At 42.9% G+C, this 13,006-nt stretch overlaps 1 protein-coding gene across 4 annotated transcripts in view; it reads left to right on the plus strand.

The window, feature by feature from the left end:
* SQOR (sulfide quinone oxidoreductase) overlaps nucleotides 1-11,680 on the plus strand; it is a 329,005-nt gene extending 317,325 nt beyond the window's left edge. For all 4 annotated transcript variants that reach the window (XM_069624949.1, XM_069624948.1, XM_069624946.1 and 1 more), the window contains 2 exons: nucleotides 5,792-5,970; nucleotides 11,332-11,680. In XM_069624949.1, the coding sequence (XP_069481050.1) occupies nucleotides 5,792-5,970; nucleotides 11,332-11,392 (240 nt within the window). In that variant the 3' untranslated portion in view covers nucleotides 11,393-11,680. The remainder of the gene's footprint in view (nucleotides 1-5,791; nucleotides 5,971-11,331) is intronic.
* Nucleotides 11,681-13,006: the final 1,326 nt, after the last annotated feature.

Genomic DNA, 13,006 nt, shown 5'->3' on the forward strand with positions numbered 1-13,006 from the left:
AGGAGATGTGTGGGGGTAGGGGCAAGGTATGGTGAGAGCCTGGGAGGGAAGTTCTGGGGGGGATCTAGGGGAGGAGGCCTCTGGCTAAGTGCTAGGGCAGAGCAATCCCAAGGGTGGGATGCACAGCCACCAGGTAGGGGTCCCTCAGGAGCAGGGCTGGGGGAGGGGGTGCTGGTGTCGACTGGGCAGGGGCCTAGTATACCTGTGAGACTCATGAAGGTCCAGGCCGCCAGTCTCAGCGGCAGTGGGGTGATTAGCAAGGAAGAGAAAGAGGAAGCGAAAAGCTGAGTTTTGAGAAGTTTCCAGAACTTAAAGCAGTCTGGTTCAAGTCTGAGAGGGGCAGGAAGGCTGTTCCAAAGAGAGGCACCAGCCAAAGACAGAGACCTGCCACCCACTCTCTGCTTCGAGAAGCGTTTGATAAGCAGAGAGTTGGAGTTGGAGGAGCAGAGAGCTCTAGAAGGGAGGTATTTAGGGAGAGCAAGTTGGAGCTAGCATGGTCCCAGGCCCCAGAAAGCCTTGTGGATGATGCAGAGGGTCCTGAATTTGATCCTTGCAGCCATTGGGAGCCAGTGGCAAGATCTTAGGGCTGGAGAGAGACGGTCCCTGGGCTTGATGCCAAGGTTAAGTCTTGCAGCCCTATTCTGGATTAGCTGAATGGGGCGTAGAGAGGAAAGTGGGAGATTGAGGAAGAGGCTGTTGCAGCAGTCCAGCTTAGAGAGGACCAGAGCTCCGGACACATTGGGCCTCATTCCGAGTATGGCGGTAGGGGGTTAACGGCACGGATGCCGGTGCCTTTAACACCCTACCGCCGCATTCCGAGGTCCCTTAGCAGGTCCCACTAAGGGACCAGGGAGCTAACAACGGGCCCGCTATTTGCAGGCCAGTTATTAGCTCCTTCCCCATTACCATTGAGCCCTATGGGGGCTCAAATGGGGAATGGTTTTCAGAATGGGGACTTACCGGGTCCTCCAAGGTTGGAATGACCCGGTAATTCCCCAGTCTGAGAACCCGGACATGACTTTGGAGGCAGCCATGGTGCTTATAGCACCATGGCTGCCTCCAAACTCGTAATGACCCCCATTGAGTTTTTGGGGAAAGGTGAGGATAGGAAGAATGGCTGTAAGGAGCTAAAGCTGGAAGTGGGCCTTCTTGGCAAAGTTCAAGGTGTGAAAGTGAGAGAGGAGTTGAAGATGACCCCAAGGTTGAGTTCACTGGATGGTGAGGGTAGAGGGTCCAAAGAAGGAGGCCAGAAGGTGCGAGGGAAACAGGGTGCAGGTGTCCCAATAAGAAGGATCTCCATCTTACTGGTCCTTATCTGCACACCATGCCTGGATAGCAGAAAGACAATTGGGGGGAGGAGGGGGTAGTAGAGGGAAGTTTGAAGGAAAGCTGTGTGTCATAAGCGTACCACTGGAAATGAGGAGAAAAGGAGGCGATCAGGTGTGCAAGAGGGGAGAGATGGACAATGAATAGCCATGGCGATCGGATAGTGCCCTGGTCGACGCCACAGGTAGAGAGTGAAGTGGTGGAGAAAGGGCCCCACTGCAGCTGGGGTGGGCAGTTAGTGAGGAAAGAGGGTAGCCAATCCAGTGCCCGATCCATGACTCCGAGGGTAGCACAAAGCCATTTTATGAGGATGGAATGGTGGACCATATCAAAGGCAGAGGAGAGATCGAGGAGAATGAGAGCAGCAGGAAAGTTAAAGTCAAGATTTGCGAGCATGTCTTCAGGAGAGCAGTTTCCGTGCCTATGGATGCCCAGAATGCAGATGTATGCTCATGGAGGCAACCAGTGAGTTCAGTATGAAGGATCAGTTGGGGGAGGACCAACTTCTCCAAGAGCTTACCCAAGAAGGGGATGTGGAGATGGGGCGAAAGCTGGGTAGGAAGGGTCAGCAGACAGCTTTTTTTAGGAGAGGGTGTACAAGGGAGTGCTTGGGAGTGTGGGTCCCATGGTTACTTTCCAGTTTGGCTGCAGAATTCTGGGAAACCTGAAAATGGAAGGTTTGTATTTGGCAAATGAAGGTGAAATTAGTTACTGTAGCCAGGATCTTTTTGGTTGTCCCAACACCTACTGTTGGATGGGGAAAAAAAGTGAAGCAGTTGTAATTTGCTCTTAGACTTTAGAAGCACAACTTTGCCCTCTACATTTAAATGAACAGTTCAAATGCCACAAGCAAACCATGTCTGATCAGCTGGGGTGGGCAGTTAGTGAGGAAAGAGGTTAGCCAATCCAGTGCCCGATCCATGACTCCGAGGGTAGCACAAAGCCATTTTATGAGGATGGAATGGTGGACCATATCAAAGGCAGAGGAGAGATCGAGGAGAATGAGAGCAGCAGGAAAGTTAAAGTCAAGATTTGCGAGCATGTCTTCAGGAGAGCAGTTTCCGTGCCTATGGATGCCCAGAATGCAGATGTATGCTCATGGAGGCAACCAGTGAGTTCAGTATGAAGGATCAGTTGGGGGAGGACCAACTTCTCCAAGAGCTTACCCAAGAAGGGGATGTGGAGATGGGGCGAAAGCTGGGTAGGAAGGGTCAGCAGACAGCTTTTTTTAGGAGAGGGTGTACAAGGGAGTGCTTGGGAGTGTGGGTCCCATGGTTACTTTCCAGTTTGGCTGCAGAATTCTGGGAAACCTGAAAATGGAAGGTTTGTATTTGGCAAATGAAGGTGAAATTAGTTACTGTAGCCAGGATCTTTTTGGTTGTCCCAACACCTACTGTTGGATGGGGAAAAAAAGTGAAGCAGTTGTAATTTGCTCTTAGACTTTAGAAGCACAACTTTGCCCTCTACATTTAAATGAACAGTTCAAATGCCACAAGCAAACCATGTCTGATCAGATTTTTAGAGGTCACCAAACAGTTCTTCAATAGAAAATCATCCTAGCAGTTACAACAGATCAGTGCCAGGTGTCCTGCTGTCAAATGTGCCTATGTTGGAGTGCATCACTTTAGTTTTTCAGTTGTGGAGTCACAGCTTTAGGTTAAGGAAATACATATGCATTGGTAAAGATGCCATCTTGATTGTGTGGGGTGGCAACAGGAAGCCCTGTTGCCTCTCCACCCCCATTCCTTTGCCCCCCTTAAGATATCCAGTACCCTTCCCCCACATCCCTCTGTTAAGAAAGGAAGAAGGCATACTATGGCAAAAGGGAAAGTGCACACAGTTGCACTGTGAACAACTCTGAATCTAACAACGTGTATATAATACCCAAGTCTTGTGTATATATGTAAAACCCAGGAACGTCAATAAGATAAAACAGTATTACCAATATAGGAAAAGGGATGTGGGGTAAACACTTAGGACCTCCTTATGACTGAAAGGAAAGTCGGCAAACTCTTTACCCACTATGCTCTTACAGATACTGACAGCGCTAAACCCACGTAGCGGGCAAGCAAGGACAGATTCTGTGAACTGACAATCTGTAGAATACTGAATAAGGCAATTATAAATAGTACTCACGAGGACCGGAAAGACCACTTGAATGTCAGTAATTTCACGAACCCTGTAGATCAAACAGGGACCCAGAAGGCTGTAAAAGCAAAGGGTTAAAGATAACAAAATACATAAACCCTAGTAAAAGGCAAGTCTGAATTGTGATAATAAATCGTGAGGAAAACTAAAAGGGGAACACTCTGGAACTTGTAACAACAAAACCCACACCTAATAATCAATGGAAAATGAATGCAGAAGTGCAATGGAAAACATGGAGTGGAATAATAAATCGTGAGGAAAACTAAAAGGGGAACACTCTGGAACTTGTAACAACAAACCCACACCTAATAATCAATGGAAAATGAATGCAGAAGTGCAATGGAAAACATGGAGTGGAATAATAAATCGTGAGGAAAACTAAATGGGAAACACTCTGGAACTGGTAACAACAAACCCACACCTAATAATCAATGGAAAATGAATGCAGAAGTGCAATGGAAAACATGGAGTGGAATCTCAATAAAGTTGGATTAGGAGCAGGGAAAATGATATCACAAAAGGAAACCTTTCCCACCCAATCCAAGGAGAAAAGGCAGTAACTAATTCTACGAAAGTAAATAGTAATACATCATGCTTTTCAGTAACCAGGACAGCATAAAGGGACAGAAAACACCGGCAAACTGGGCTGCATCAAATAGTAAAGTACAGAGAAAGGCTGTCTGCAGACAGAGGAAGACAGAAAGGGAAATTCAGAAAGCATAAATCAAATAAGCGCATAAATCCGAAATCCAGGACAGAGGAACAGGACACAGGAACTAGTAACTGGGCACAAAGCTAGGAACAGGAACTAGGTACAAGGCATGGAACTAGGAACAAGGAACTGGAACTAGATACTTGGCACAATATCTATGAACAAGGAACTGGAACTAGGTACAAAGCACAGAAACTAGGAACAAGGAACTGGATATAGATACTTGGCTCAATATCTATGAACAGGGAACTGGAACTAGGTACAAGGCACAGAACAAGTACAGGAAACAGGGACTAGTCACAACAGGAACACTGCTACAATGACCAGCGCCGGACTGAAGCAAACTGAGGCTTTTAAAGCTGCTTAACGAGCACACCCCCAGGCGTGCTGCCTGCTGCACATGCAGCCACAGGTGTTGCCTATCCTCCTCCCAGCCTTGTGCTGCAAGGGAGGAGATGATGCAGTGAGCCAGGCATTCTGGGAAGCAAGAGGTGAAGCAGTGAGCCAGGCATTCTGGGAAGCAAGAGGTGAAGCAGTGAGCCAAGGCATTCTGGGAAGCATAGTCATTTGATTTGAGTAGCATGCTGGCTGCCAGGGAGGAGGTGAAGCAGTGAGCCAGGCATTCTGGGAAGCAGGAGGTGAAGCAGTGAGCCAAGGCATTCTGGGAAACATAGTCATTTCATTTAAATAGCATGCTGGCTGCCAAAAACCAGGAATGGATCCGGAAGGGAAGTAACTGGGAAAATAAGGTTTTAACGCTCCCAATTCATCAGAACACTGTAGCATAGGGTTCGAAGGAAAATGTCCAGTAAGGATTAAACCCCAGAACATGCCCCCAAGTGGCGGGGACGGGAACGAAGGGAGCGAGAACGGGAGCGAAGAGAGCGAGCCGTGACACCCTCCCTGCTTAGCTGCACGACCAGAGCTTTCTGCTCTGGGCACAGCGCTCCATCCTGTCCTCGCCTGCCATAAAAATAGAAAAGTTATTTGGCTCAGTCCCTTTTCTATTAACTACCGCAGTGGGCATCATATTTTTTAAAAAATGTTTACAATGGAGATGGGGCTCATGCAATATGCGCGGAACCTTTCTCCATTTAAAGAGGCCCAGGATGGGAATCAATCACCCCCTGGTCGGGGGTCAGGCAGGGGGAGGGGGGAGAGAGAGGGTGCGGGGGGGGGGGGTTTGTGGACCATGGCGTACACTTATGGCAACAGCCCATCGTCGAGACCCTGGCTTCGCTACCATCCCTATACACCCCCCGATGTGGGGGGTTGATTGCTTCATCAATTGAAGGAAGAGCCTTTCATGATTCCACTGAAAAGGAACGCACTGTTGCCATTACATATACAGCAAAATGTATTCAGCCAGACGTCACCTAGTCTACTATGTTGGTGTATGCTTAACTATGCGAATTTAAATTGTGCAGTGCCAACTGATGAAAGGTTCTTTGGACAGGCACAGCTTTGGGGGGGAAGAATAAGTAAGTAAGGTATCAAAACGGCAAGAGTCTAGTCTGAAAACTAAGAGGTCACATGAGTGAGGAAGGTCGTTTCATGAATCCAGCATGTCTTACTATGCACCTGTCATTTTTCTTGCACTTGCAGTATGATGGATATACGTCGTGCCCACTAGTAACTGGCTACAGCAAAGTGATATTGGCAGAATTCGATTACGACGCCCAGCCTTTGGAAACATTCCCTATAGACCAGGGTAAAGAACGGCGGACCATGTACCATATGAAGGCGGACATGATGCCCATCCTCTATTGGCATGCACTTCTGAAGTAAGTGGTAACTATTGGGCATTAAGAAAAAGGGTAAGCGAGCCCATAAAGCAACCCCTCAAAAGGTTATTAACCTGTAAATTACACAAAGTGCTTCTGGGACTAAACTGTTTCAGGGGAGTCAAGGTCATAATTAATTCTTGTTAATTAAAGCATGTGTCCATTATATACAAATTCTAATTATACAACCGGTAGCGACAGCAGTTAAAAAAGGCAAACTTTATTAATACATTTAAATTTAAAAACAGTATCAGATAACACACATTGCAAGACAGTCACAGGATTACAACAAGTCAATGGTTAATAAAGTGCTACGTGCTGTGCAATAATATGTAAACAAATACACACATCAATCACTAACCATACTCATTCCCTCACATTCATACTATTTTAACAGGCAAAAACCCAACATGTTTCATTCCCTAGTGTCCGTTATACTAATGACAGTGGGAATTTCATCAGGGAGTGACTGTCGTATTCTGTGCAACATACGAATGTCTGTACAGTTCCTCCAGTTCCTTTTATTCTGGAACAAACTCCATTCTCTTCTCTGTACTATTAGAAGCTCTGAATGCTTCTGCTTCACCCAAAGTACTCCCCTGAAACAGCAGGAACTTTGGTTTAACTATACCAGATGTCCACAGATCATAGATATCATGCACAAAGAATTTAACCTTAATTCAATGGCGTTCCATTTAATTTGTAACATTATTAGTCGGTGGCACAAACTCTACAGGAGTACTTCTCTATGACACATGTGGGAATCTGCACCATCTCCTCCTACCAATGGGGTTACCCTCATGTGTAGCGAAAAACATTAAAACAAGGTTAGGGTACTAGCATGCTGATGCCGATTAGACTAGCATGCTGAAGCCACCGGCCTCTACTATGGCTTCCATTTCTGTCAAAGGCAACCATTATTTTCACACAGTGCCGTTGTTCTATTTTACAACTGGGGGCTCAAAAATGCACCCAAACACGGATTTTGTCTAACTACACTGTATCAAAATGTTAATTCAATATTATTTCTTCACTAAACGCAATGCAACAACTTGAGCAGCTCGCCCTATTGTTTCAATGGTACACACATTTAATCTGCATCATCCATCTTGAAAAAAGGTTTGGGTGTTACACCGGCATAGAAACCTACGGGGTTTGAGCTCAATAGGTATGAGTGAATATGTCGTCCATTGGGGGTAAAGTCAACGCTGCCGTCGTAGCCTAAGGTAGCCACGGGTCTGGTCACTTGCAACAATCTGTTTTGCGAAAAATGCAGAGAAACACGGTGGAAAACCCGATCTTGGGCCCCAGTGAAATAAATCTACATACCCAGCACCGAAAACTATACTTTGGCCCGCAGGGGTGAGGGGGGTAGCAGCGTTCTTACCAGGTACATATGTCTGTGCAGTCTCCATCTTATAAGTGCTAATAGGAAGCTGTGCCCGATTTCACAGTGATTGTATTCAGCACAGGGTGCCACACCAAGGTTAATCACGCTAAAAAATAAACACACATTCGTTCTGTTTTAGGGCGATGGTGGTTAGTGGAACGCTGTCTTGGACTATGTCGTGGGGGATTAAAAGCCAAACAAATTTGCTTTGCTCACCATTTCAGTCCTTGTGCATAATAGGTCCATGGGCCGGATCTCATGTCCTCACAGCTCGATGGGCTGGTCTACAATTAGATATGTTTAAAGCGTCTACAAGTCTCCATCCGATCTAAATAACTGCATCGGTGTTAGATGAGGTCTCTCAGTCCTCTTTAATTGTTCAAAGGAAAGGGAGAACTACGTAGCCTTTAAGGGGACAGTATTTCCGCAAGTCCTCTTTCTTTCTCGGTTGCTATGGACATGGCAGCATGGACCAATGTCTCAACAACGATACCAAAGAGATCAATTGTTATTGACCACCTGTAATTAAGTGATACGCAGAACATCTAGTCCACACGATTGTGTGTTGCAAGCTACCACGTTATGGGTAAATCCCTAATCACAACATGAGGTCTCTAATGGTGTCGACATTATTATATTGATATTGTTATTACAAGCTATTAACTAACAGGGTTGTTGTATTAGAATCTGATGGCTCGATTAGACTAATTGGAGAAATTAAATGCACTGGTTTAGTACACACCCCTCTTATGACTGAGTCGTTGTCATATCTCTACAGTCTCATAGGTTACACCAGGCTCTCTAAAGAGTTAAGAGTTCTGACCAGTGCATTTTCTCGTTTAAGCCTCTTTCTACACTTTTGACCAGAAAGATGAGTTGCTATTCTTTTCCAAGTAATTTCCATTTATCCAGGTGTGTGTCTATCCCTACTTTAAGTAATTCTTCAGGTCTATGTATGATTTCAATCCAATGGCCTACAAGTGGAGGGTTCAGTGTCAGATTTCTTATGCAACGTTTGTGTTCGATTATTCTGGTTTTGATTTTTTCTCTCGGTTTTACCAACATAGAGTTTATTACATGGGCACCAGATCCCACATATAACCATAGCAGAGTTGCAGTTTGTGAAGTGTATTTGTTTCCACGGTTTAGGGAGGCCAATGTTTACTGCAATACTTTTAGTTGTTGATTGGCAACAGGGACAGGTTCCACAAAGGTGATGTCCATTGAGTGCGGGTATACTGATATCGTTGCGTGTGATCTGATCTTTCAGGTTTTTACTTTTTAAACGCCACGATTGGTCTACTAAGTGGACTTACACCTTTTACCAGGGTCTTCCAATTTTTGTTAATAATCTTTTTGATAGAATTCGAGAGGTGGCTAAATGTATTAGCAAACACCAGTTTCTCTTCTCCTTTGTTCACTCACTGTGGCACTTTGTATTCCAAGAGCGAGTCTCAGTTGTTATTCGCTCTTGAGAGCCTGAGCAGTTATATTAGTAGGGTACCCCTGCTGCTGTAGTCTCTTAGATCTTCAGCTTCTTTGTTAAAATCTCCTTTCCTAGTGCCATTCCTCTTGAGATGTAGACATTGTCCCAGGGGGAAGGTTGTCTCTCACGTGACGTGAGTGGAAACTTTCATAGTGGAGTAGCGAGTTACGGTCGGTCAATTTGTGAAAGGGTTTCACAAATAGTGTTCTACTCTCTTGTTTAACCGTAATCGTAATGTCAAGGAGATTAAATTCTTGTTTGCTGGAATTGGAAGTAAACGGCAGAAATCGGTCTTGTTGGTTGATCGATGGGCAGAAGTCTTGAACTTCCATATGATCAAAATATCATCTATATAGCGTCTCCACACCCGTATGTTCTTAAAATACAGATTGGTCTCCTTGTAGATTTTATCTGTTTCAAACGCATTGGGGATTAGCACAAGGATTTCGTGATCATGCCTGGAAATGACGCATTTATTAACCTCTTAGCATAAAAAGGCTGTTCGTAATGGATATCATGATTATCTTACAAGTTATGTAAATGTTTAGAATAAGACAGTGTTATGTAAATGTTTAGAATAAGACAGTTGCTGGGCGGTTATGCTCTCAATTGAATATAGCTCATTTTCTATCACAAATCTAACATTTTCTATTGGTGAGCCAGTGCTGAAAGTAGTTAATCAAACCGTACCAAATACATTTCAATTGAAATTTATATTTGTGACCAAAATGTTGATAAGGGCAGACTCAAGCCTATATTCCTTAATTATTCAGAACCAAAGTAAGATCTAATGGAAAAAATGGCTTATATTACTGGGTCTAACAATGACCGGTAATCGCCTCAGTAACAGCGCTTGACTATAGTACTTTTTCTATGAAGTGCATATGATTCGGAAATTGGTTGCTCTAACCAGACCTAAAGAAAACAAATAATCTTTTGTCTAAAGGTTTGATAAGTGGGTGGGGGGGGGGGCTACACCAGTTGAGGTAATGTACCTAGTAAGCAGGAGCAACCTTTGTGCACTCATGAGCCATTGCAGATTATTTCAAATATAACTTCCATAGGACACGCATGCTAGGTACAATTCACTGTTTGACAATAACAAGCAAATCTTCTCACATATTATATGTACTTTGACTGATTATGGAGCCGTAAAAAAAGTAGTTTAAGTAAAGCTTCTCTTATTTAATTTTTGAAACTGTTCCTTAGGGACGCAGTGAATATTTTAGTTCTGTTTCATTATAACAAAATACCTTTTTCACACATTTTATCTTTTTTAAATAATGGCCTTTATATAGTACTGGATTATGAAGGGAAGCAAATCTAATGTATGTTTTAAAATGATGGACTTAAGTGAATAAGTATGACTATTTTTTCTCTGTTACAACCCCAAAAAAAAGGAAACTGTCTGAATGTGTGCTTGCTCTATTGTTCAATTTTATTGAATTTTCTAAAAGGTTTTTTAATAAAACTCCTAAATATAATTGCGATACATGGGCTTTGGCATTCCCATAGAATAAACTGCTTTGAGCCGGAGAGTGTTTTGAAAGCAGCAGTTTCTCTTTACTGCCATTACTAACTGTTGGTGGTAGTTATTGCTAAGGCAACATCCTCGTCTAAGCCCGGAGCACGGGCACGATAACTCGCAGCTCCTGCGCAATCAGTACCAGAGGTATTTATTAGGTTTTAATTAATCCAAGATGTTGGTTTACAAATAAACTTTCAGTCCCTCTCATTGTAGCTCTTAAACAGTATCATAATGTATTATAGTTATTATCGTTATTCAGATTTTAATATCAATCAAAATACACAATATATCAACAAAATTAGACATTATTTCAATCATTACAACAAATACATTAAATCAAAACACACAATAAATCAAATAGTCAGATGAATAAAAGTTAATCTGTAATCTCTAAAAATAAGCAACATTTCTATATCTCACTCTTGGCCAACCATCAGTTAGTCATTTGAGTCAATGCCATCATCGGGTATCTCACAAAACTGTAGGCTACATTCACACCCAATGATGAAAACAGTATTTTGAGGCACTTTACCACAGCATTTCGGTTACTTTCTCTTAATATTCCCAACTTCGTGCATTTCTAAATATCCAGGTATCGAGGGCAAAGCAAAATTAACTAAGGTTGCTCCTCCTCTCCCCCAGATACAGCAACCACATTTTCACCTCATATATCATCCCTCAGCCACTTGCAGGTTGCATCTTTCAACGGAAGAACATTACATCTTGCCTTTCTTAGAAGTCTGTCGATAGCTTGTTACCATTGAAAAGCAACTAACAGCTCTCTGAGGGTAAAAACGGGAGATGGATGGAGCCTAACTTGGGTCAACACCTCTTGCCTGGGTGGTCATCTTTTTCTTGAGACATTCAATGACCCTAGAAACAATTATCTGCTGACTAATTAAAGAATGTAGAAGGTGTGTTTATGAAGCGCTTAATCAAGTCTTCTTTGTTCTCCAGGGGCTATTGGGGAGGGCCGGCGCCCATACGGAAGCTACTGCACCTGGGATTCTCAAAGTGATGGACGTCTTTCAAGAGCCCCATTTTTACTTCAACTTCTTTTTTCATGCCAACAATAAAGTACTGGACCTTGCTTTTTTTCGGTTTTATTCCAAAGTGAAGCCCAACCTTCTACAATCATGCCGATGTTTCCCAAATATATATGTATTATTTTTATCACAGAAGAAACCAAAAACGAAAATGAACTCTTAAGAAACATAAGTGGGTTTTCAGAAACCTAGGTTACTACAATTGGGGAAACTTGTGTACAAAAAAAATAAGTATTTTAAATAAACTATTTTAAGTTTTACATATACTTGTGTCAAGTAGCATGAGACAGCACTAAATGTGAAGACCTCCTTGTAGCCCTGGGAGGGATGGAATGTGTTGCAGCACTATATAATAGGTTTTGAAAACGTTCCCCTAATTTGAAAAAAACCTGTCTCCACGGTCAGCGGGTGGACCTACCTATGTACATAAAACAAGGAGATAGATAAATACAGTTCAACACACAAATTATCTCATCAAAAGAAATGGGTGACTGATTTTCCTAGCATTGATTGTCCTGAACAAATTGACTCAGTACTCATCTAATATACATTATTCAAATTGATTCAATTTATTGTCAGCACTCAAGTTCATAAAATTAGACTCCTATAATACACACGGTGGGTATGTACTATACATATTAGTCACTTACAAATCACAAAGAACATTTAACAAAATTCAGACACAGATGACAAAAAAATATAACACTAAGCACTCAGTGTCTCTAAAACATTTCCCAACATGTTTCTGTTCTTTTTGCCACAAATGAGTGAACATTCTTCAGGGGAATTTCTCTTTAAAATGTAGATTACTTCAACATCATGTGACAAGGGTCGATACGCATCATAAATGCAATGCTGGTAAAAGCCTAAAAAAGGAAAACACAAAACCCTTACAATCTGTCGTGAGAGATACATTTACAAATAGAAGAATCTCCCCCCCTCCCCCAAAGTCAGTGTGGCGAGGACTTGGCATTGGTCCCAAATCGACCAACCCTATTGAAAAAAAATGAGACTTTACCTCTGCATTGTACTTTCTGTGGCGTGCTCCCTCATGAGTCTATCGCCTCATGCCTGATTAATAGGGTATGTGTATAGATACCATCTGCTATCATATAGCCACTGTATTCTTGGATATCTGGAGAGACATTAAAATAACAAAAATGGAAACAAATCCATATCCACAACTCATAATGTGAAGAGTACCAATGTGACAAAAAACGTCGATAGACGCCTAACATGATCCAAAAAGTCATGCACCCATGTTAGTAAAAGGGTACCTGAGGTTCACATGCGTTCTTCTTTCTTAATTCTGTGACAAATGCTAAGTATATCCAACTTCAATTCATTATGTTGCCATGAACCGGGCGGCGTTAGAACCTAGCCTTTTTGCTTTCGGTGTTTACTCTTATTATGGAAACGAAACATCTACAGAGAGAAGGTGAACCAAGGGTTAAACCAGACCGAGGCCTCTGCATGGATGGCAACTAGATGCATCACAAGTATACCTATAATTAATCCACCAATTAAAACAACCCAAGCCACGGTAAATACACGACGGCGCATTTCAGAAGTGCCATCCAATCCCA

Source organism: Ambystoma mexicanum, chromosome 11, assembly GCF_040938575.1.
Source record: "Ambystoma mexicanum isolate Mex_15411 chromosome 11, UKY_AmexF1_1, whole genome shotgun sequence".
NCBI classification, from domain to species: domain Eukaryota; kingdom Metazoa; phylum Chordata; class Amphibia; order Caudata; family Ambystomatidae; genus Ambystoma; species Ambystoma mexicanum.